This window comes from Medicago sativa, chromosome 5 (assembly GCF_051527215.1).
Source record: "Medicago sativa cultivar Bolivia chromosome 5, Bolivia_mono, whole genome shotgun sequence".
NCBI lineage: Eukaryota > Viridiplantae > Streptophyta > Magnoliopsida > Fabales > Fabaceae > Medicago > Medicago sativa.
In genome coordinates, this window is record NC_140753.1 from 7,623,986 (window position 1) to 7,645,053 (window position 21,068).

General features: G+C 32.4%; 2 protein-coding genes across 5 annotated transcripts; one reads left to right on the forward strand and one right to left on the reverse strand.

Annotated features, from left to right (window-relative positions):
• Nucleotides 1–1,116: 1,116 nt before the first annotated feature.
• Nucleotides 1,117–4,449, reverse strand: LOC146919638 (heptahelical transmembrane protein 4-like). Of its 4 annotated transcripts, none has more exons than XM_085713055.1 (4): nt 4,429–4,449; nt 3,952–4,221; nt 2,498–2,747; nt 1,117–1,969 (listed from the first exon to the last, which is right to left on the reverse strand). In XM_085713055.1, exons 2-4 carry the CDS (start codon nt 4,185–4,187, stop codon nt 1,316–1,318), a joined length of 1,140 nt encoding a protein of 379 aa, XP_085569181.1. In that variant the 5' UTR covers nt 4,188–4,221; nt 4,429–4,449; the 3' UTR covers nt 1,117–1,315. The 4 variants fall into 4 exon arrangements, with proteins under 4 accessions (XP_085569181.1, XP_085569182.1, XP_085569179.1 ...); XM_085713056.1 differs by lacking the exon at nt 4,429–4,449 and adding an exon at nt 4,331–4,405 and having other exon boundaries at nt 2,510–2,747; XM_085713053.1 differs by lacking the exon at nt 4,429–4,449 and adding an exon at nt 4,331–4,405.
• A 2,947-nt stretch (nt 4,450–7,396) lies between these two features.
• On the forward strand, nt 7,397–14,065 carry LOC146919639 (transmembrane protein (DUF2215)). The gene is made up of 10 exons (XM_085713048.1): nt 7,397–7,506; nt 7,798–8,014; nt 8,519–8,676; nt 8,781–8,926; nt 9,459–9,521; nt 9,611–9,703; nt 12,419–12,580; nt 12,742–12,845; nt 13,215–13,381; nt 13,475–14,065. Exons 1-10 carry the CDS (start codon nt 7,407–7,409, stop codon nt 13,720–13,722), a joined length of 1,458 nt encoding a protein of 485 aa, XP_085569174.1. The 5' UTR covers nt 7,397–7,406; the 3' UTR covers nt 13,723–14,065.
• Nucleotides 14,066–21,068: the final 7,003 nt, after the last annotated feature.

Here is a 21,068-nt window from a genome sequence, read left to right on the forward strand (position 1 = left end):
AAGTTATTATTAGTAGCTGAGTTTCCTGGTGTTTATAGCATGATGGCTGTAAATTTTCTGGTAACTAAGTGTCGTGTATTTTCACACTTTGGTGAACAAGTTTGATCACTATTGTGAGAGTATATAGCCCTAGACGGCCAAGTATTGATTTTAAGTTTGGACTAAGAAATCAAGAAGTTAAATGCAGATTTAAGTTTTTATTTGAGTAATATGCCTAGTTTTAAGAAAATACTAGCATGTGGTAATTGCCTGTAATGAACAAGATTCACAGCTTGGAACTTACGTGAATCTATATGAATTGGGCATTAAATTTTGTTGCCTCGAATATAACCCTACTCCTTATTATTCATATGTCCTTCAAAGTCCTACTATGTTGCTACATTAAACCAATGGAAATTCAAAGTAACAAGGCCACCACAGTGAACACAAGACAAGAAAGAAAACACACCAAAAAAAGTTTATGTATCTTGCTTAAAATTGGACAAGATACATCAATTTTTATTGACACAACTTTCTCTTATATGTAAGACTCGAAAAACTATTTATCAAGAATACGAGGACAAGCATTGAGAACAAGAAATAGAGTAGGTGTCGTCGTGTCGATTCAGTCGATATGTTGGTCTTTGATTATGGATCAATTGGACATTTGTTTGCTCCACCCACAAACATGAGTAAAATTTAAACAAATCAATCTTCCACGACTAGCATTATCTTACATACACACATTTTAATACATTTGACATATCATCTCATAGTTTTGCTAAAAAAGGAAGGAGAAGTGCTATATCTCGTGATAATTTGTCTCACGAGGGATTCACGATTACAAAATCAACCAATTAAATTCTGTTTTTGCCTGAAAACACGCTCATGAACAGGTTATAGTTGTGCCTAACATGCCAATTTATTCAGTTGTGATACAACGCGAAAAGTATATAATAAAGTGTTATAATATATAAATTTGGTTAGATTCATGTATATTTGTTTTACACTGTCATTATCTTTAAACCGTAAAAGTAGGCACACCGCTGCATGAGTTATCTATCTGGAATAGTTCATCCAATTATCCTAAGCTGTGTCGAATGTCAATTTTCTAAAAGTTTTTATATCATGCCACAGTAGCCCAAATGAAATTTTATTGCTCACTTACGCATGGAAATTGAGGATTCTATGTGTGTGTACATAATGCCTATAATATGGTTACATAAACATACCCTCCTCTTCAATAATCACAAATTGCATCAGTTAGAGGAGTGAATTTGCAGAGACTACTCATACAATAACAACAGAGTATTCAATTACCAATCATCTCAATAAATCAACAGCCCCGAAGATCACGCCACCTGAGATAAACTAACCCTGCATGATAATGAGTGTACGCGCCAGCTACAACCAATACATGAAACAATTGGTGACTGTGTCCAGCAATGTCAAATTTCCCAGGCATCCATCGTTCTGGAATCCTGGTGGCATAAACCAGTGCCCCAATTCCATATAAAGCACCCATAAGAATCTCCAAACCAGTTGTGTAAAACACCTCAGGTTCACCCCAGAACAGAAAAAGCTTGTGCAGAATAGGTCCTGCACCGGACAAACCCATTCCCAAAAAGAGGGATGCACGGGTGGTGCGATATTCTGGAGTTTGAAAAACTGGTAGGAGCGAAACCAACATGGTGGCAATGCCCAGTATAGTAATAAAACCCAAGTAAAGGTTGCAGAAAAATGGATAACACATAAATGAATAATATACTGGAGGATAAAAAGAGGTAGAAATCAAAGCCGCAATTCCAGCATAGTCAAGCCTGAGCATAATGTATGATACGCGCTCTGAGTGGCACGAGAGGAGATGGCAAACACTGCTAGCTAGCAAGCAAAACATGGCACCACCTAAAAATGCATAAAAAGGCCACCTTGTAATTGGTCTAATCACCAGCGGTGCTATTATGTTCGCCAGGTCCTCTTTTACATTATGCTGTGCAAAATCAACAAAGAAATAAGCAAAGTTGTATCGACTCCAAAAATCTAGTCAATCATCAATAAAAACAGATGAAAGAAAAACAAAAACAAAAGTACAGCAAAACATTTCTCTTAAAAAATATATGAAATATTTAATTCAGAAAGAAAAAGAAAAAAAAAAAGGCTCACACCAGAAAATTATTGACGAACTGACATCTTTAACCCTTCCCTTCATTCCGTATTTTTCCTTTACCAAGTTTAACACTTAATTTGTTTATTATAATAACTTGACCATATCATTTATTGCATTCCAGATGAGATATACATCTCACATACATTGTACTTCAGCACATTGGTTATTAATCTATATTCTAGATAACTTAAACAAGGAATCATTTCACAAGTAAAGAAGCAGTAAAAATAATAATGCATGCTAATATATCAAAAATCAACGAGTGAGCTAGACTAACACCTCACTGCCACTCCTCGAACCACGAAGGGGAAAAACAGGATTTAAACAAGCACTCAGTTGTAAAGTAATTACCAAAACACATACATCAGTATGATTGCTACTGGAAAATCTTCCAGGCAAACAATTATACAGAAGTTCCCGGAGTCTTTGCAAATCAGGCATGGAAGGTAGACACGTCAAAAGCTCCGATTGTAGCTTGTGCAGGTCAGCATTCTTGAGGAAGTCAGGCACATGCGGTAGCGAACTAAGATCTACAGCCTGTGGAACTTTCATGGCGGTGTATATGGTCAATGCCAGGAACAGGAAGAACCCAATCAAATGCCTGCAAAAGATAACATTTTTCGTTTTATGATTGAGAACAAGAATTAGGAACAAAACAAAAAAGCATGGTGGACTATATACTTAACAAAAGAGACAAAGAATGAGAAACAAAAATATGAAGTAAAAATCTTAAGGGCAATAGACATGTTACTGAACTCCAGTAATTGAAAGATGGTAAGGGTAATGACAAAATAGAAAACAGAAAAGGTAAGCTAAATGAATATTGTTATTTTCATAGAGTTTTAGGCAACCCTGTTCAAAAATGAAATTGGAAGGTTGAGATGGTCTTCACATGATATATCATCATCAAAATGAAGAAGAGCAAATAATTATTTTATTTCAAATAAATACAAGGAGACGAAACTGTTATTGATGGTTTGTAAATTGGTGGCCATGGCCTTTGATTGCGGAAATTTCCTTCCTTCATTGGTCACAAATACATAAAGGTACGACAATAAGAGCAAAATATTCTGATACTTAAAACAAGAAAGGAAATGACATAGAAAGACCCTAATTATGGAGTGTTGTGACACCAGGTGCATCTTTCTAGCTACCGTATCTAAAGGGAGGGATAGGTAAATACAACCTACATACTGTTACATTCGTCTATGATATACTTCTTTTCCCTATTTTGAGGGAAATAAACTGGTATTCCTTACTCTAATGATACTACCAAGCAAGACAAAAATTCCCAGAGTAAAATGAAACATGGTGATCATTATCTTACGACACATGTGAGTCATATATCAATTCAATACAAAACTTGAACCTTGAATTATTATGAAGTTCATATATGATATACCAACTTATAATTTTGCTATGTCACTTGTTTTTACTTAAAAATTTTCCTTTTATCAGTAATGCATCCTAAGATTCATAATAAGACCTGATTCACAATTCAAAAAAAACAAGTCTTCAGATTCACAATTTAAAAATCAAGACTTTGAGTCAAAAACTTGAAAATTCCCATATGTAACACAACAAAGTTGTAAGCACTAAAACCCAGTAAAAACTTCGATTCATGGGTGGAACAATTCTTAGACAGACTTACTTTACTTACTTCCTGTCCCAACCGAACTCTGGATTATCAGGGGCCTTATCAAAACAACCATAGTAAAGGCTACAAATATTTATGAAAAATTGACATGCAGAGATAATTAAATTCAATAGCAAAAAAGGCAGAAAAAGAAGAATGAAAATCTTACGTCCAAACATTGAGAGTTTCATTGTGGATTGTGAAGATACTAAGCAAAACTTGCTTCATAGGCCATTCAGATCTATAATGACCAAGAATGTATTCATTATCTCTAAGAAAAGCTGGTAAAGAATGATATTCAACAAGTTGATACTTGACCTTCTTCCATAACCTTTTCCCTTTCCCTTCTCTTTCACAACATTCTTCTCTTCCCAATAAATCATCGTTTGAATTGTCACTACCCATTTTCTCTCCCAACTCCAGAATCAAATCAAATAATCTAAAAACAAAATAAATAATCAAACATAAGGGTTTTATTTTATTAAAGAAAATTGAATTGATCAAATTAATGAAATGAGATAGTTTATGAAAGAGAGAAGAAAAGGTACATTAACGAAGAGTGACGAAATGAAATGAGAATAGAAGCGAAATTTTAGACGCAAAAGATGTCGACAGAAGAATCTAAGATGAGATGCGAAGATGCCACCTATATCATCGTTCTTTGTTATTATCTACTACCTCCGTCCCTAATTATAGGGCCCTTTTGAAAAAATAACGGGAATTAAGATAGTGGATATTTGTATTAAATATGTTTGTAATTACTATTGTTTTTACAATTTTATCCTTTAAGAGAGAGAGTTGGTTTATGTTTTCAACATGTTATTTATTGCTGATGGAAGAAAAAGATGTATAATAAATAGGGGCATGTATGTAAAGAAATAATTAATGTAGTTGGAAATAGCAAAGGGGTCTTATAAAAAGGGACAAAAAAATTTCTCAAAAGGGTCTTATAATTAGGGACGGAGGTAGTATCAATTCCATTTCGGATTTCTTGTTGTTCTATGCTACACCACCAACCTTTCAAAATATCCCAAGTAGTCTTCGTTCCTATATATAAACCCTCTTTACCTCTATTAAAAGAAAATGATGCTGACATATAGGGACGGAGGAAGTATGTTTTATTTATATTTATTTATTGAAAAATGTCCCCACTATATATTTATTTATTGAAAAATGTCCCCACTATGTTTTTTTTAGGCTAAGAATTTTCATAATTTTATGGGTTAATTATGTTTCTAGTCCCTATAAAATAGCGACCTTGTAAGTTTAGTCCCTACTTAATTTTAATAGCATTTTTAGTCTCTAATTTTGTTTTTCTGCACTGAGTATTAGTCCCTACTCAATTCAAATTTGTTTAATTTATGCTTAAACTCTTAAATTTTTGAAATTTTTTTTGCAGACATGTTTAGAACATTACTAAAAGTTCGCCCGCAAAAAATTATTGCAAAATTTGATTTCTACATCCAGATTTTATTACTTTTTATCTTTAACTTTTGTCGTTTTAAAAAATTTATATTTAATTCATTTCATGTCAGAAAATTCTAAATTTTAGTAAACGAACCTTTCATAGTGTTCTAATCTTGTCTCAAAAAAATCGTTCAAAAATTTAAGAGTTTAAGGATAATTAATCAAACTTTGTTTTAGCAGGGACTAAAATTATAAGTAAATTTTTTTTATAGGGACTAAAAATGCTATTAAAATTAAGTAGGGACTAAACTTACAAGGTCGCTATTTTATAGGGACTAGAAACATAATTAACCCTAATTTTATTTATTGATTGATGATATAAATGTCTTTTTCTCACTCCTTTTCTTTTCACTTGTTTGGGAAGTCGGTTGTTTTTGAGACCGATGATTTTTTTTTTGGTGAAGTTGGTTTGAATTCAATATCTTATACTTCATAGTTTTTTTTCACATTAATATATACTCTCTCCGTCGAATAATATTTGACACAGATGATTTTATTACACATGTCAATGCATAATTTTGAGTTTAAATATATTGAATAATATAGGCTAAACTCCATTTTTTGCCTCTTAAGTTTTGTAATGTTGCAATTTTGGCCCCTATTAAAAAAATGGCAATTTTGGCCTCCTTCGTCCCAAAATTGCTGAGAAGACGCCACGTGTCCCAAAGAAGGGGTCATAATTGCAACTTTTTGAAAAGATAAGGGGTCAAAAGAGCATATTTCTCTTATGTCAGGGGGTCAAAAGAACATATTTCCCTAAACATGGGGGGGGGTCATTTTTGCCATTTTTTTAATAGGGTCAAAATCGCAACATTATGAAACTTAGGGGCCGAAAAGTGCAGTTTAGCCAATAATATATTATACAAAATTATAAAAATTTGATATTTTGAAAATACTCATCGAGACAAATCTAACGACATCTTATATGATATTATTTATCTTTGTATATTAGTAGAAAAATATGGTCAGAGTAAGTAAGGTCAAAATTACACATTTTCAAATGGGTCATCTATTGCGGGACAGAGAGAGTATATATTATTATGCATTGTTCATATCAACTGAGCTAAACTCACGAGAACGAAACTGATGATCTTATTCTCTCATACTTCCTTTTTTATCATTTTGTCTAAGGGTTCATTTGAATTGACTTATTTTAGAGCTTATGCAAAACAACTTATGCAAATAAATAAACAAACATTAATGTATTATTTATAAGTTTGTGAAAAAACAACTCCTGAATATACAATTTTCGTTAATAAGATTTTATGAATTAACATAAAAGCCTCTTTTTCATAAGCTCAATCCAAACAAACCCTTGTAAAGAAAGAGAAAAAGAAAATTATCATAAAAGTTTTTACTAGATTATTTTATAAATATCATTATTTTTGTCTTTTTTAGAAAGAAAAAAAAGAGAAGTGATCGTATTAGTGTTTTATTTTACTCAAGAAAGTCAGCCAATTTTTTTTAACTTGATGTCTGACTCAAATACTGATTAATCTAAAGGGTTTAATTTGTTGAACTTCTAAAAAGATCTAACTTAGTTCAAATACAAAATTAACCAACCAAAACAAATAAAAGCTATTTTTATCAACTTTACTATATTTTCATTTAGACTCTTCATTTGAAACACATAATAATACTCCGAATAATTTGTTTTGATTTGGCTCTCCAACAAGTTTTGAGTTTAATAAAGTACACTATAAATACACTTTTGTGACTATAACCAACTTTGAGAAAATTATGATTATGAAAAATCACTATTAATTCAGTTAAAAACTATACGAGATTGTACCAAAAAAAAAAACTATACGAGATACACTTAAAGAAATGCACATTTTTTTTCCTTAAATTTTACTATCATTTTTTTACTGTGATTAAATTTTATCACAATCACCCTTAAATTTATAAACATGATGGGATATAAATTTAAAACAAATTATTGATCGTTATGTTAAAAAAATTACTGATCGTGGAAATTAAGCTAAAAAAATTATTGATCGTGGAAATTAAGCTAAAATTAGTTTGCGACGTGCACAGAAAGAAAGTTTGATTTGATTATTACAAAATTGCCTAACTACCCTCAACTTTCAACTAATTTAGAAATCGCGCGCCACTTCGTCTTTACACTGACACTCTCTTCTGATCTCAAGCACAACGATGGCGTGGACTCGCACTCCACAAACTTCTTGGATTCTTCGCCTCATTTTCCTCTGGGCTTCTGCAGTTCTTGTTTTCGCCAATGAACAACGCTCCTTATGTACGCACTCTTTTCCCTTTCTCCTCATTATTCAAATTCAAATTCAAATATAGGGTTTTGTATTTTCTTTGTCAAACGAAACCCTAATTTTTTTGAAATAACAAGCCAAGTAGAACATAACTAGTCCGTATTGTTGTTAAATAGTTGCTATAGCGGCGTTGTAGAATTCTTGCATAGCGGAATTTGAACAATTATTTTTTGCAATCTTCAATTGACAACACTCAGATTTTTAACAGAGCCAAAGTTTTGGGACAAATTAAAAAGCTTATTTTTTTTTCTTGTGTGTTGCAGTTATTATTCAAAATACTACATTGCCACTATCTCGTGGTTTGCCCGTGAGAAACTCTCCTGGTTCTAAGCCAGGTATTACTTTGATTGTTGAAAGAGTTCATATACATGGACTGTCAAGGTTTAGAAACTTGGAAAAATTTGCACACTCTGTGAAAGTGAAGGTGTTTCCTGCTAATTCAAATGTTCGTGTGCCAAACATAGAGGTTTGCTTCCATAGGTGAGTATTTTCAGTAGTGCATGCTTGTTTGTATTACGTGCGGTCTACCGTCTATCTACAGTCATGCATCTTATTGTGGATGGATTTAGTAAATATTTATTTTATTCGTGATATTGGAATTGGATCTGGTTATTGTATTGATAGTGAACATGTCGAATACGACACAACACATTATCTGTTATAGAGTGAGTTTAAATGAATCAAGGAGAGAAGTCTCCTCCAAGGATTTCCCTTTTTACAAAATAGCAATGCGCTGGATTCAGATTATTTCCCAAAAGATATCCTCCTATACTATTTCCTATACTTAAACTTGTGACTTAACCAAGAACTAACTCCCTAACTTCCATCTTAACTGTATAACTGCTCTCCCATTCCGCTAATGGTTTTCCGCCCTAGCATTCATGAATTTTGTCCCTAGCACCACCACTTCACAAACTCTTCATAACTGATTGTTGTCTATCAAACTAGTTAATTGATTAAGGGATTTCTTTGTGCATTTTTCAGGAATGCGTCTCTTGCTACGGGGATGTGCCCACAAGGCCAGTGGGAGAAAGCTGTAAAGGGATCTTGGGTTCGAACGATGTCTCCTTTTGACCATAAACTCTTAGACATAAGGACTGCAGGCTCAACACTGGAGAATTTTGAAGTGTCTGCTGAAGATGGTAAATTTTTTGGTTGATGATTAGAAGTTGTATTAAGTGCTATTGGTAACCCTTCAAGAACAATTATGTCTAGTACTAATATGACCTTTTCCCCTTCTTTGCAGAGTTTTTTGCATATCGCATTGTATTGTTAATATTGGGTATTACTCTGATGAGCTCGGCAGCCTTTTTAAGCCAATCGTTAACATTTTATTATAGCAGTGCAATGGCCATCGGAATAATTCTTGTGATACTGATCATTCTTTATCAGGTAACTTATTTATGTTCCTCAATTTTGAAATTTGGATTGTTTAACATTCAATCTTGTATTCTGTTTATGATGAATTTTTTATGATGCAATCAACCAAACTTTCATTTTCAACTCCTCTCAAATTTTTTATTCTTGTTCCTTGTTTGTAAATCTTATATTTGGATGATTTCAATGGTCAAGGCAACACTGACATTGTTGATTGCTGAAATGGTGTTGTCTGCATAATCGTTAGACTTGATTTTATAATTTTAATCAATCCGGTAGTTTGGGAGGAAATATATTTTTGAATATCAAGTAGATAAAGACTAGAATGAGTATTTTTATGTTTCTACCTATCTAAATTTTAAACTGTGGTCGCTAGATGTTGAGGTTAAGACTCATGTTCTCTTTCTGATTAATACTTTGATGCCTCAGTTTCAAACGTTCATGGGAAACCTGGGATTTATCCAATTTCAACCTATTTCTGATATTTATTTGCAGTTGTAAATTTCTTGTTGACCTTAATGTGGAGTTCACTTGTTCTAACTGACAGGGTATGAAACTTCTTCCAACTGGTCGGAAGAGTTCCCTTGCTATATTTTTATATTCATCTGCTGTAAGTGTGACCTCAGTACTCTCTCCAATCATATTTTATATTTTTATAATGAATGTGGATCATATAATTTCAACCATTATTTTAATCAGATTGGTTTGGGGACTTTTCTCCTCCGTTACATTCCTGGTTTGGTTCGTTCAATACTTACGGAGCTAGGAATTGATGAAGACATGTATAATCCTGTATGTAAGTCATCTCTATGCTTTCTGCTAATTTGGTTAAACATCTGCACTACTTTTTTTAAACTTTATTCATTTGTATTCTAAATTATGGTTATGCTGGTTGGGCTCACCTCTTTTGTCTTTAAATTTATTACCTACTCAAAAAATTCACGGGCTACCGGGTACCGGCAACCTAGCGCCATAATACTCCTGCTATGATAAGGCACATGGATGGGTGGTAAGAATTATGTTGGTTATTTTAAGATGGGTGCATGTGAGGGAGGGGGGGTAAGTAGAAAGGGGATGATAACAGAACTGTATTTGTCTAAAAATAGAAAATATGGGGGTGTTTGTTAGGCATTTAGAAACATTCAGACATGAGGAGAGAAAGTTGCTCTCAAACTCACTTATTGTTTTTACACTCTGGTTTTATTTATCAGAGGGATTCTTGAATAATAACTAAGGGTTCCAATCCCTTATTTGTTCATTCAGTTTGATCCTTTTACCTTTTTAACCCGTTGATTATATTGCAGTGAGAATGGAAGAAAATAAGAGAAAGTGAAAGAAAATCTGCTAAGAGAATTTTAGAGAATCTGAAGTTTATTTTATGACGCAAAGAGATGAAGTCATAGCTGCGCTGAATTTGTATTTGTAGGAGTAGATAATAGAATCTTTTACTGGTTAACGTAGTGTAAAGTATGCAGTCCATAAGTCTCTGCTCAACTGGCAAAAAGGCTAAAATTGCTAAGCCAGACGCCATGACCGGGGTCGAACCCTAGCTCCTCCACTTGTGCGTGTGAGTTTCTAGTGACTTTGCCATTTCATCTATCTACCAAAAAAACAAAGTGTAAAGTGTGCACCTGATTAAAATCGTCTCTGATCTATTAACATCAACCGTTGTAAAGGGTTGATGACTGGAAAGAGTGAGCAATAATGATCTCTTGGAGAAGAAAATGGACGGAGATGGCAGAGCGACATTGGTTGGGCACTGCAACTGCAAGGGCTCCAACATAGTAAGAAGTTGTTCAGTTAGAGTTATAGTTGCAGAATGAAAATTGTACCTGGCACTTGGGTGCTTATATCTTTATATAGTAGTGTCAAATTCTTTTGGAGGGAAAATTGATTAGTGCGGTAACCACATTGTACATTTTGCGGCTTCACCATCACTTTACAATAGTTCATTATCTCCATCTGTGGAAAACAGCAGAAGGCAGGAGCCCAGGGCCAAATCAACAGAACCCGAGCAAACTCAAATACAGTAGAGAAAAAATAGTAAATGCACAGATATGAACAGTGCAAATAAGGTCCATTATGGGTCTATCATGCATTGCAAAAGGCTAATTCCGCAATTTAAACCTATGTGTAACCTCCTTCCTGGTCACCCATTAGCAACTCTAGCTGTTGTGCCTAAACTTTCTTTTACAGAATTTATGGCATGAAAATCCTTGGAAATGAAACACAGAGTTACAGTGTCTACATTTTTTCAGTTAATCTAATAAAGAATAGCTACCAAAGAATAAAATGATTAACTATTACGTTATCACATTATGACATGGAGTTGATGTGTTAGACTGTTGTAGTGCTAAGCAGACAATGGTTTCCCTGTTTGATATCCCAGGGAAGAGGCATGCCGTAAGGCAGCACGGATCTTGAAGGAAGTAATAGCGGAGGAGACAGATATCTAGGAATGCTAATATCCCTGTTGGGAACTTCGATCGCCTATATTGGCTATTAGGTTACCAGATGTAAATGAACATATAACTTATTTGGCAGATTCATTAGATGACCCAAATGAACAGAGTGGAAATACTAAGAGTATTGTTTAAGTTTAAAAGAGAGTGCCCAAAATGTAAGATATTCCCTTTCTCATAACAGCAAGATACTAACAGAATACCACTTGCTGCCTCATCCTAATGCTATCCTCTACTAACTCATCCTTGTTGAGTAAATTATTAAATGCTAGTCTCCTCTCCCTTTCCCTGCTGATTTATCATTTGTGCATTATGTGCTTGTCACTTGCACTCATATTTGTTTGTGTTTTCAAATTCCCGAAAGAGTATAAAGAAGAAAATAGCAAAGGGTTTAAAAGGAAAAACCATAAAAGAAAGTGAAAGGGAAAAAGTGTCTTTTCTCTTTTTATGTACATACCGAGTCTTTTCTACCATTCACTCTTCTTAGTCTCATATTGGAAAAATCATGCTCTTTCAGCCCTCTTTCTCTTGTATAAATATTTGATTTTCAAATCCTAAGGCAAAAAAGCTTAAATATTCAAGCCTAACACTTAAGTATAGAGCCTAGGTAACTTTAGTAAAATTACTTCTGTAAGAAAGAACCATGAGTTGTGCATGTTTGGTTTGAGAGTGCATGTGAGACCCAGTGCTCCAAGCGCTTCAAGCACAGTGGTGGTTTTAATTTTTCTAGCTGTTTCTCAATTTTTATTTGGGTAATGACACTATGTATAGTAGATACAATGATTACAAGAAGGGTAAATATACTGTGCCTACAAGAGAAGTTGAGATTGCATGGGCTCCAAATTTAGGATATTCAGCTATCAAACAACTTAAGCTATAGAGTTGATCCCATTGTACGTAGTGAACATTCTTTTTTCTTGCAGTCACCCTTAAAATTGAATTTGTTTCACGGTTTCTACACTATGCAGTATGTACTGTTTATTATTTTTGCCTTTTCTTGTCTAGATTGTCTTTAAATGCTTAACTCATGAAATGTCAATTGCAGTTGGCAATATTTTTGCTCACTTTTGTTGCAATAGCCGGGGCCTGGTTAGGATTCTGGGTGGTCAAAAAGCTTGTCCTGACTGAAGAGGGATCTGTGGACATGAGCACTGCTCAATTTGTTGCATGGGCCATAAGGATTCTGGCTGCTATTATGATTCTTCAGGTTTTTCTTTTATAACATTCTGATTTTCTTTCTGTTTATCTACATCTTCATATTTCCTTTATGCTGGTTTCTTGCTCCATTTTAGCGACTCTTTTTACCTGTATAGGGTAATACAATATTAGCACACGATTACAAATTTGATGATAATATGTTGTTTGCAGAGTTCTATGGATCCTCTGCTGGGAACATCGGCATTATTATGTGGATCACTCGTTCCCTCCTTGAAAAGGATTCTTAGATTGAGATTCCTTCGTCGCTTGCGCAGGTTATTCACTGTCTTATACTTTGGAGCTTCCTTCATAATTTTCAATAACCAATTACGAAGATATGCCTTTCAATTTCAATTTTAGAGATATTAATTGTGATAATACACATGCATTCCTGAAGCTCGCCTTTTTATAGCAACTTGGTGTCTTTGTTTTTTAGTTGAGATGCCACTTTTCTATGAACTGGTTATTTAAGAAAAGTTAAATTCAAAAGGTGTAATTTTTATCTTCGGTGGATTGCTGTAAATCACAACAATTTAATAAATGTTTTAGATTTACATTTACCTAGTCTGGCTGGACTCTGGAGTCTTTTGACCTTTTAAATTATTAAACTATACACCACTCTGATGTATGAGAAAATTTTGCAGGCGTTTATTTAAATCACCTCAGAAAAACAGGAGGAGATCACAGGTTTATAGTCCATCACCTTTTGATGATGAAGATGATGAGTATATCGACAATATAGAGGACTCTACACCTAATCAGCCACAAGTGAAAAGCTCCTCTATGACCCCTTGCAAATCTTCTGAACGAGGTTTGCTCCATCTCTCAAATTCCATACAAATTATGTCTTTTTTCAGTTTTCAACATAAGTGGCGCATAACATGCTAAATTTGTGTGTCACCAGGCTTCAATAAGTCGCTACCTAAAAGGCTGACAGAAGAGTTTTATCCATCCATCATACACACTACACCTGAAAGAAGAAAATATTCACCAGCAGAATGGGACGCGTTTACAAAAGAGTCCACTGAAAAAGCCTTGGAAGAGCTTGTTCAATCTCCTGATTTCGGTAAATGGCTGTCCACCAATGCAGATAGGATTAGTGTAACGCCGAACTCCGAAACAAATCGTGCACGCAGGTGGCTGTGGTCTTAAGCCACATGGTGTTTTTCTATGAAATGATGATAGCTTCATTGAAGTAGCTTAGATAAACAAAGAGGGTTTCATGCCTGTCTAACGGTTTGTTCACAGAAAGTAAAACTAGAAGGGTAATGTTGTAGATCAGATAAGCTTTAGTGGTGTAATTTTTTCGCGATTTGTAGCGTTTTTTGCAGTTTAGAATATGTAGATATTCATTCTCTATGCTAGTAGTTATGCTAGTAGTTGACTATTATTTTACTGGGCAGGTTTCAAAAATTGTTTTTAACTTGTAATGGACCGTCTAACACGTTGTATTGCCTTGTATTTGATTATCGAAACTAGTCTGACTTGGTGTATACATCTTTGCCTCGTAGTGTTGGTTATATTTGAGTTTCATATTTGCTTCTCACTATTGAATTTTGAAGGATTACGTTCATTTCTGCTCTTTAAAATGATTGCATAAACTTCCTTCCAAAAAAAAAAAAATGATTACATAAACTGTATAAATTATCAATGTTTTTTTTATAATGTAGTCTTCCGATGGCACTGGGTATTTGCTAGCTACGTTATCTTTTTTTGTTGTGTTCTTTAATTTTATAAGCATATAAGGTAAAAAAAAAAAAAGTATATTTTTAAGCATTAGTAAAGATGTTGTTTTTGATAAAATTATTTGTCTTTTTCTTACGATAGACTTGAAAAGTGACAGATAAATAACAACAACAAAATTTTAAAAAAGTCGACACAAAAATGAGGTTGAAGAGGAGTAACTTACAATTGCAATTTTATCACAGCATAAAGTCCAAACCAGAAATTGTAGAACAGATGCTACTAGAATCCACACATAACTAATAATAGAGCATAAATGCCGTGTCGTAATCAAGTTTTAATTTCTACGATGAAGGAGAATTAATGCCATCTCTCTAATAAAATCTTGAGCATCTTGTAAATTGTTAAAATCGGATCGAATGTGATGTGACAGTCGATATGTTTTTCTTATGGCCAAATAATAGTAGTTAGTTAGTTTTTTTTAAAGAATAACTAGAACGCCGACCCGTGCAACGCACGGGTCTCACGGGCCGGAATAATTTGATACATAATAAAACGAATAATTAATAAAGTTTTTAGTCCCTATAAATATATCAAATTTAGTTTTTAGTCCTCGTAAATTTTTTTGATAGATTTTGGTTTCTATAAAAAATTTCAGCACGTAGTTTAGTCCCTAATAAATTAAAATTTATTTAATTATGCTTAAAATTTTAAATTTTTTAATGATCTGTTACATACTTGTTTAAAACATTATAAAATGTTCCTTCGCTTAAACACATATTAAGCAAAGGCAAGCATACTAACTTGGTTTTATCAATCTGTACTTTTAATTTAACATGTGAATGTGTGGGATCTAGTTACTCAAGCCAAATCAGTATTGGGTTTTCTTCATCAAGCATACCAACTTGGTGAATGACTATCTAACATTCAGAAAAATATTAACACCTTCCGGAGGTAAATCTAAAAATAAATTTCGTACATTTAGAGGTCGAAGCGCTAATAAAAGACAATGATAATAAATTGTTGAATTAATACTTATGGCAATGAATAAATTTATTTAGGTGGACTGGAAAAAGTTTCCTTAGCTGAGTAAATATAGCCGACACAACAACTTGAAGAAAATTAAAAACTAAACTGTAAAAAAACAAAAGGAAAAAACACAGATTATTTAAAGTCAGATTTATGCAGATTGAAGGAATTCGATAACAAAGCAAACGGCTCTAGCATTCGAGCAAGCTAAACATCTTTGTCGTCCTTGTGCTCAATTTTGACACGAACAACTCTGGTAGGTTTTGTGGCCGACGTCTGGCCAGCTTCATCATCATCAACAGCCACATAGTCAATGCTATTAGAGGACCTCTTAGCACCTGTTTTGGTGGTTGGTGTGTCAATCACACATGTATTGCTGCATGAGTCCTCAGCCTCTGGTACATCCTGCAGACATTGGCGGCAAACATTTTGATCAATTGTGTTACGGATTAAACCTTTACGGACTCATGAAATATTAATGTAATAATTACCATCTGAACATTTGAATTGTTTGGCGCAGCACAATCCACACTAAGCTCAACAACAAATCCATCGTCGGAGTTATTAATTGTATTTGTTTCTCTACTGACTTTAGTCTCGTAGAGCTAACGTGCCTGCATGCACCTTCCATTCCACCGTAAAGACTCATCGCCACTGTATCAGAACACTTTTCACCACTGTTGCCTCCATCGATTCCTCACCGAACAGATCAGTTATCATACATTGATTGATTAGTAACTAATTTAGTAAGGGAACCATAGTTTCAATTATAAAATTAAAAAAGTATACCAAAAATTATATTAGGAGAATACCAGCACACAGATTTGTTAGCAAACAAATGAATAGTCACGCAACCGTTTAAAATTCCAGAGTAAACTTAAAAATGTCGTGATTTTATAGGAACTAAACATATTTATTTATAAACATAAAATTTCATTAGATATAGATAAAGAAACTATAAATTGTAATAAGTTAAATATAAAGTATGTAAATAAATTAAAAATTAAAAATATAATTATGTCTATATATACTATATTTTATTACCGTGTTTTTTAAATTCGTTTAAATATTATTTTAATTAATGGTTAAGAAAAGGGAAAATTTCTTATACGATATTTAGTGTGACAATAACAATAGTTAAATATCATAGTAATATGAAATCATTAATATAAATATGATAAAGGGCGACAACGGATTATACCCATGTTGGAGAATCGACTTAAACTAAACAATTTTAGAAGCTACTATGCATGTGTTTGATTATGCGGTGACCAAAATTGAGTTTGATTGAATTGATTTTATATATTTTTTTTGAAAAATAAAAGAAGGATTATATTAATTGGAAATGGATCCCAAATTTCTTTTGGATTTTCTTCTACCCAAATCTTATTTAAAAGACTTAAACGCACTTTTGGCCCCTAACTTTATCATAGTTGCAATTTTGGTACCCTATTAAAAAAACCACTTTTTAACCCCCTAAGTTTACCCTTTTTTTTCAACTTTAAGGTCCCCTTAATCTTGACTCTATCAACGCCCACGTGGCTCATCACTTAAGTGAGTTGGACGCCACATGCATTATTTTTCAATTAAATTTAAAAGAAAAAGCCACATGTGTATATTATAATTAAAGAAACAAAAAAGAAAAAGGTAATGGGAAGGGGCGCACGTGACAATCTTCATCTAAAACACAAACAACGATGTCAGCAGTTCAACATCTTACAACATGAACAACAGCAAACCACTTATTATCAAAAGAAAAAAAAACTATGGTCCTCTTTAGAAAGAATTTATCAGGCCACACTCATGCTTTCTCACCTACCATTTCTTCTTCTTTTTCATGGATAAGAAAATTCAAGGATGAAGGTGACATTCACAGCCATGGTCATGTGTATTTATAGTTATACCGTATGAAAGAAAGAAGTAACAAACAACACCTTTGTGTTCTTAGTAAAGTGGATGAAAAAATGGGGGGAAAAATTAGGTTTAGGGTTAGCTTTACGGATTAAGCATTTACCACGGTTTAGGGTTTATTTTTATCGAGAGAAACAGGTTTAGGGCTTCGTATATATAACCAAAATATTTGCTTCATAAAAAAAAAAGGCTAGGATAAGAATAAAATTTGTGCGATGCATTTTTTTAGATGGAATTTGTTATGTTAAATTGCAATCGTAAAAGTGTAGAAAATATTTGTTTCAAAAAAAACAAAGGAGGATACGAATGAAATTTGTTAGGTTAATTTTTTTTTTTTTGAAAGGGAAATTTGTTAGGTTAATTAATAAATAAGGATTCGGATGGCCAAAACTATAGGAAAACAAATTTCGGATTTAAGTGAATTGATAACAAATTTCGGATATGACCAAAATTATAATTAGAGATAAATATGAAATAGTTGTTTCGGAAAATAGAAGAGATAAATACGAAATAGTTGTTTTGGAAAATAGAAGAGATAAATATAATATGATCAATGGCTAAAATTGAATGGCGCCTAAATGCGCAAGATCCAATGGCTTAGAAAAGTGGATGAAAAAATGGGGGGAAAAATTAGGTTTAGGGTTAGCTTTACGGATTAAGCATTTACCACGGTTTAGGGTTTATTTTTATCGAGAGAAACAGGTTTAGGGCTTCGTATATATAACCAAAATATTTGCTTCATAAAAAAAAAGGCGAGGATAAGAATAAAATTTGTGCGATGCATTTTTTTAGATGAAATTTGTTATGTTAAATTGCAATCGTAAAAGTGTAGAAAATATTTGTTTCAAAAAAAAAAAAAAAGAGGATACAAATGAAATTTGTTAGGTTAATTTTTTTTTTTTTGAAAGGGAAATTTGTTAGGTTAATTAATAAATAAGGATTCGGATGGCCAAAACTATAGGAAAACAAATTTCGGATTTAAGTGAATTGATAACAAATTTCGGATATGACCAAAATTATAATTAGAGATAAATATGAAATAGTTGTTTCGGAAAATAGAAGAGATAAATACGAAATAGTTGTTTCGGAAAATAGAAGAGATAAATATAATATGATCAATGGCTAAAATTGAATGGCGCCTAAATGCGCAAGATCCAATGGTTTAGAAAAGTGGATGAAAAAATGGGGGGGAAAAATTAGGTTTAGGGTTAGCTTTACGGGTTAAGCTTTAGTAAATAAGATACTCTCTCCGTTCCTTTTTAAGTGTCTTTTTAGAAAATTAACACCAAAATAGCGATGTATATTTTTGCACATTTTCTTCCTATTATACCCTCATTGTAATCCACCAATAAATTCCTATTTTTTTGCACACACTTTTATCTTTCCAATAAATTTAATATGTTATATTTCTCTCGTAACAAACAACTATCAGTTATTATCTTTTTCTCCAACAAATTCCTAATTTTTTTTTGTGCGCTCTCTCTCATAACAAACAATTGTCAATTTTCTAAATATTGTGCACATCTTTTTAATTATTTAAAGTCAATGTAAAAATTATTCCAACTTCACATTAATCAAAAGTTAAGAAAAAATTAACTTTCTTCCAACTCCTTTAATCAAAGTTAAGGCTGCAACTATGACTCCAACCAATGCTAGAGTCACACTTGAATTTTTAACAATTGTTACTCATCTTATCTATAAAATTTTAACTCTTCTTGGAACCATTGTTTGGAACAAAATTTTGTTTAAATTTGAAGATAACAAGAATCAAACTTTGTTTAAACAAAACAAATAAATTTTGTTTACATAAAAACAAACTTTAGTTTTTCAAATAGATATCATTAATTAGTTTTATTGAAAAAGATAAAAGTAATTGACAAAGGGTATAATTGACAAATCGTACCCTTAAAATACCAAAAAGACAGTTAAATAGGAACAAAAAATTCACTCTAAAAAGACACTTAAAAAGGAACGGAGGGAGTAGTTAGTTGATATGTCTAATTTTGGACCAAACGCTTGATCGATTATTGTTTAATATTTAATTCAGGGGCCCTTTAATTTATTATTCAATTATTTTAAACTAATCGATTTTGATTGAAAGCAAAATAACTTCAAAAAAAAGAAAGAAAGAATAAAGTTTTATCATTACTGGATTTAATTACTGGATTTATCATTACTGGATTTATCATTACTGAAAGAATAAAGCTTTTGTTTTGTTTACATAAAAGCAAAAAACTAATCTTATAATATTATTTATTTATCATTACTGGATTTAATTTGTTGACCTCACTAACTACCCTGTTTTCATACCTGCGGCTGCCACATTACTTCACTAAAAATAAAAGGAAATTCACTTGAGGCTAGTGTAGGGCATATCGTGTTATCACATCGTCATTCACATCCAAAGTGGCCCTCTCTAATAGATTACCCGGTTCATATTTTCATGTTTTTGTTTGATTCTCAAAGGGATAATACTTACAAATATCTTGACCCGGATTTATTGCGGTTGTGGGATCACATGCTTGCGCATAATTGGCAATTTCAATCATTAATTTTAAGACCCCTTCCAAATTAAAACCCCAAAAGCTAAGCTACTGCTACATTATACACATCTTTTTCCCTTTAAAAAAATTCGACAACTAAACTTGTTGCTGAACAGAATAAAAATTGTGTAGATGCTCGTAGTTTTCAACGGCTGGCCAAGCTTAAGGCTTCGACCGGGAGTTTGGAGGGAAAGGGAGGGGAGGGCTTTGGGGGTTGGAAATATATAGAAAAATGGACAAAAATTTCACATTTTTTGAAAGAACGGTTTTTTAGAGAATGATAAACTAATACTTATGAGGGTTAATAGGCTTTTACCCCCCTTCAATATAGGTCACTTTTGGTTTTGCCCCCTAGGAAATTCTTTTGTTAGATTCCGTCCTTGTAAAATTGAGATTCTTTGGTTTTGCCCCCTGAGCCAGTTGAGTCAGCAGAATCTCCTATGTGGCACGCTGCGTCAGCAGAATTGCTGACGTGGCGCGCTGACTATATAATTATTTTTATTTTTTATTGGGGTACACGTGGCATTTTTTATTTTTTATTTTAAAAAAATTTAAAAAAATTGAAAAATTAATAAAAAAATTTAAAAAAAATTTAAAAAAATCTGGAAAAATGAAAAATTAATAAAAAAATTTAAAAAAATATTAAAAAATTCTGGAAAATTGAAAAATTAATAAAAAAATTGAAAAAAATATTAAAAAATTCTGGAAAATTGAAAAAATAATAAAAAAATTGAAAAAATTAAAAATTCTTGAAAATTGAAAAATTAATAAAAAATCTGGAAAAAATGAAAAATTAATAAAAAAACTGTAAAAAATATTAAAAAATGAAAAATAATGAAAAAATTCTGGAAAATAAAAAAATTCTTGAAAATATTTAAAAAAATTCGAAATTTTCAAAAAAAATTAAAAAGATTAATCATTTTTAAAAAAATGAAATTTTTGAATTTTTCATTCGTATTTTTCGAAATTTTGTTTTCAACAATGTCTACTACATTCGTTGATTCATGTGTTCTATTATCGCCCATTATTTCCCCTTTTCTCGACCATTTAAAAATTACAACTAATTAGTATTTCCTGGAATTTTGTCGGTTGTTCTTCTATCGGGTGCAATATCGAACTCTATTAATCTAGCTTTCTCATTCACTAATGTTATGACATGTTGGTTTGTTTTATTTCAATTGCATGTCTTCAAATTTAAACTGGACCTAATACAACCATACAAAACTAAATTTTAAAGTGATGAATGCATATATACTAATCAAAATTTCGAAAAATACGAATGAAAATTTCAAAAATTTCATTTTTTTAAAAATGATTAATCTTTTTAATTTT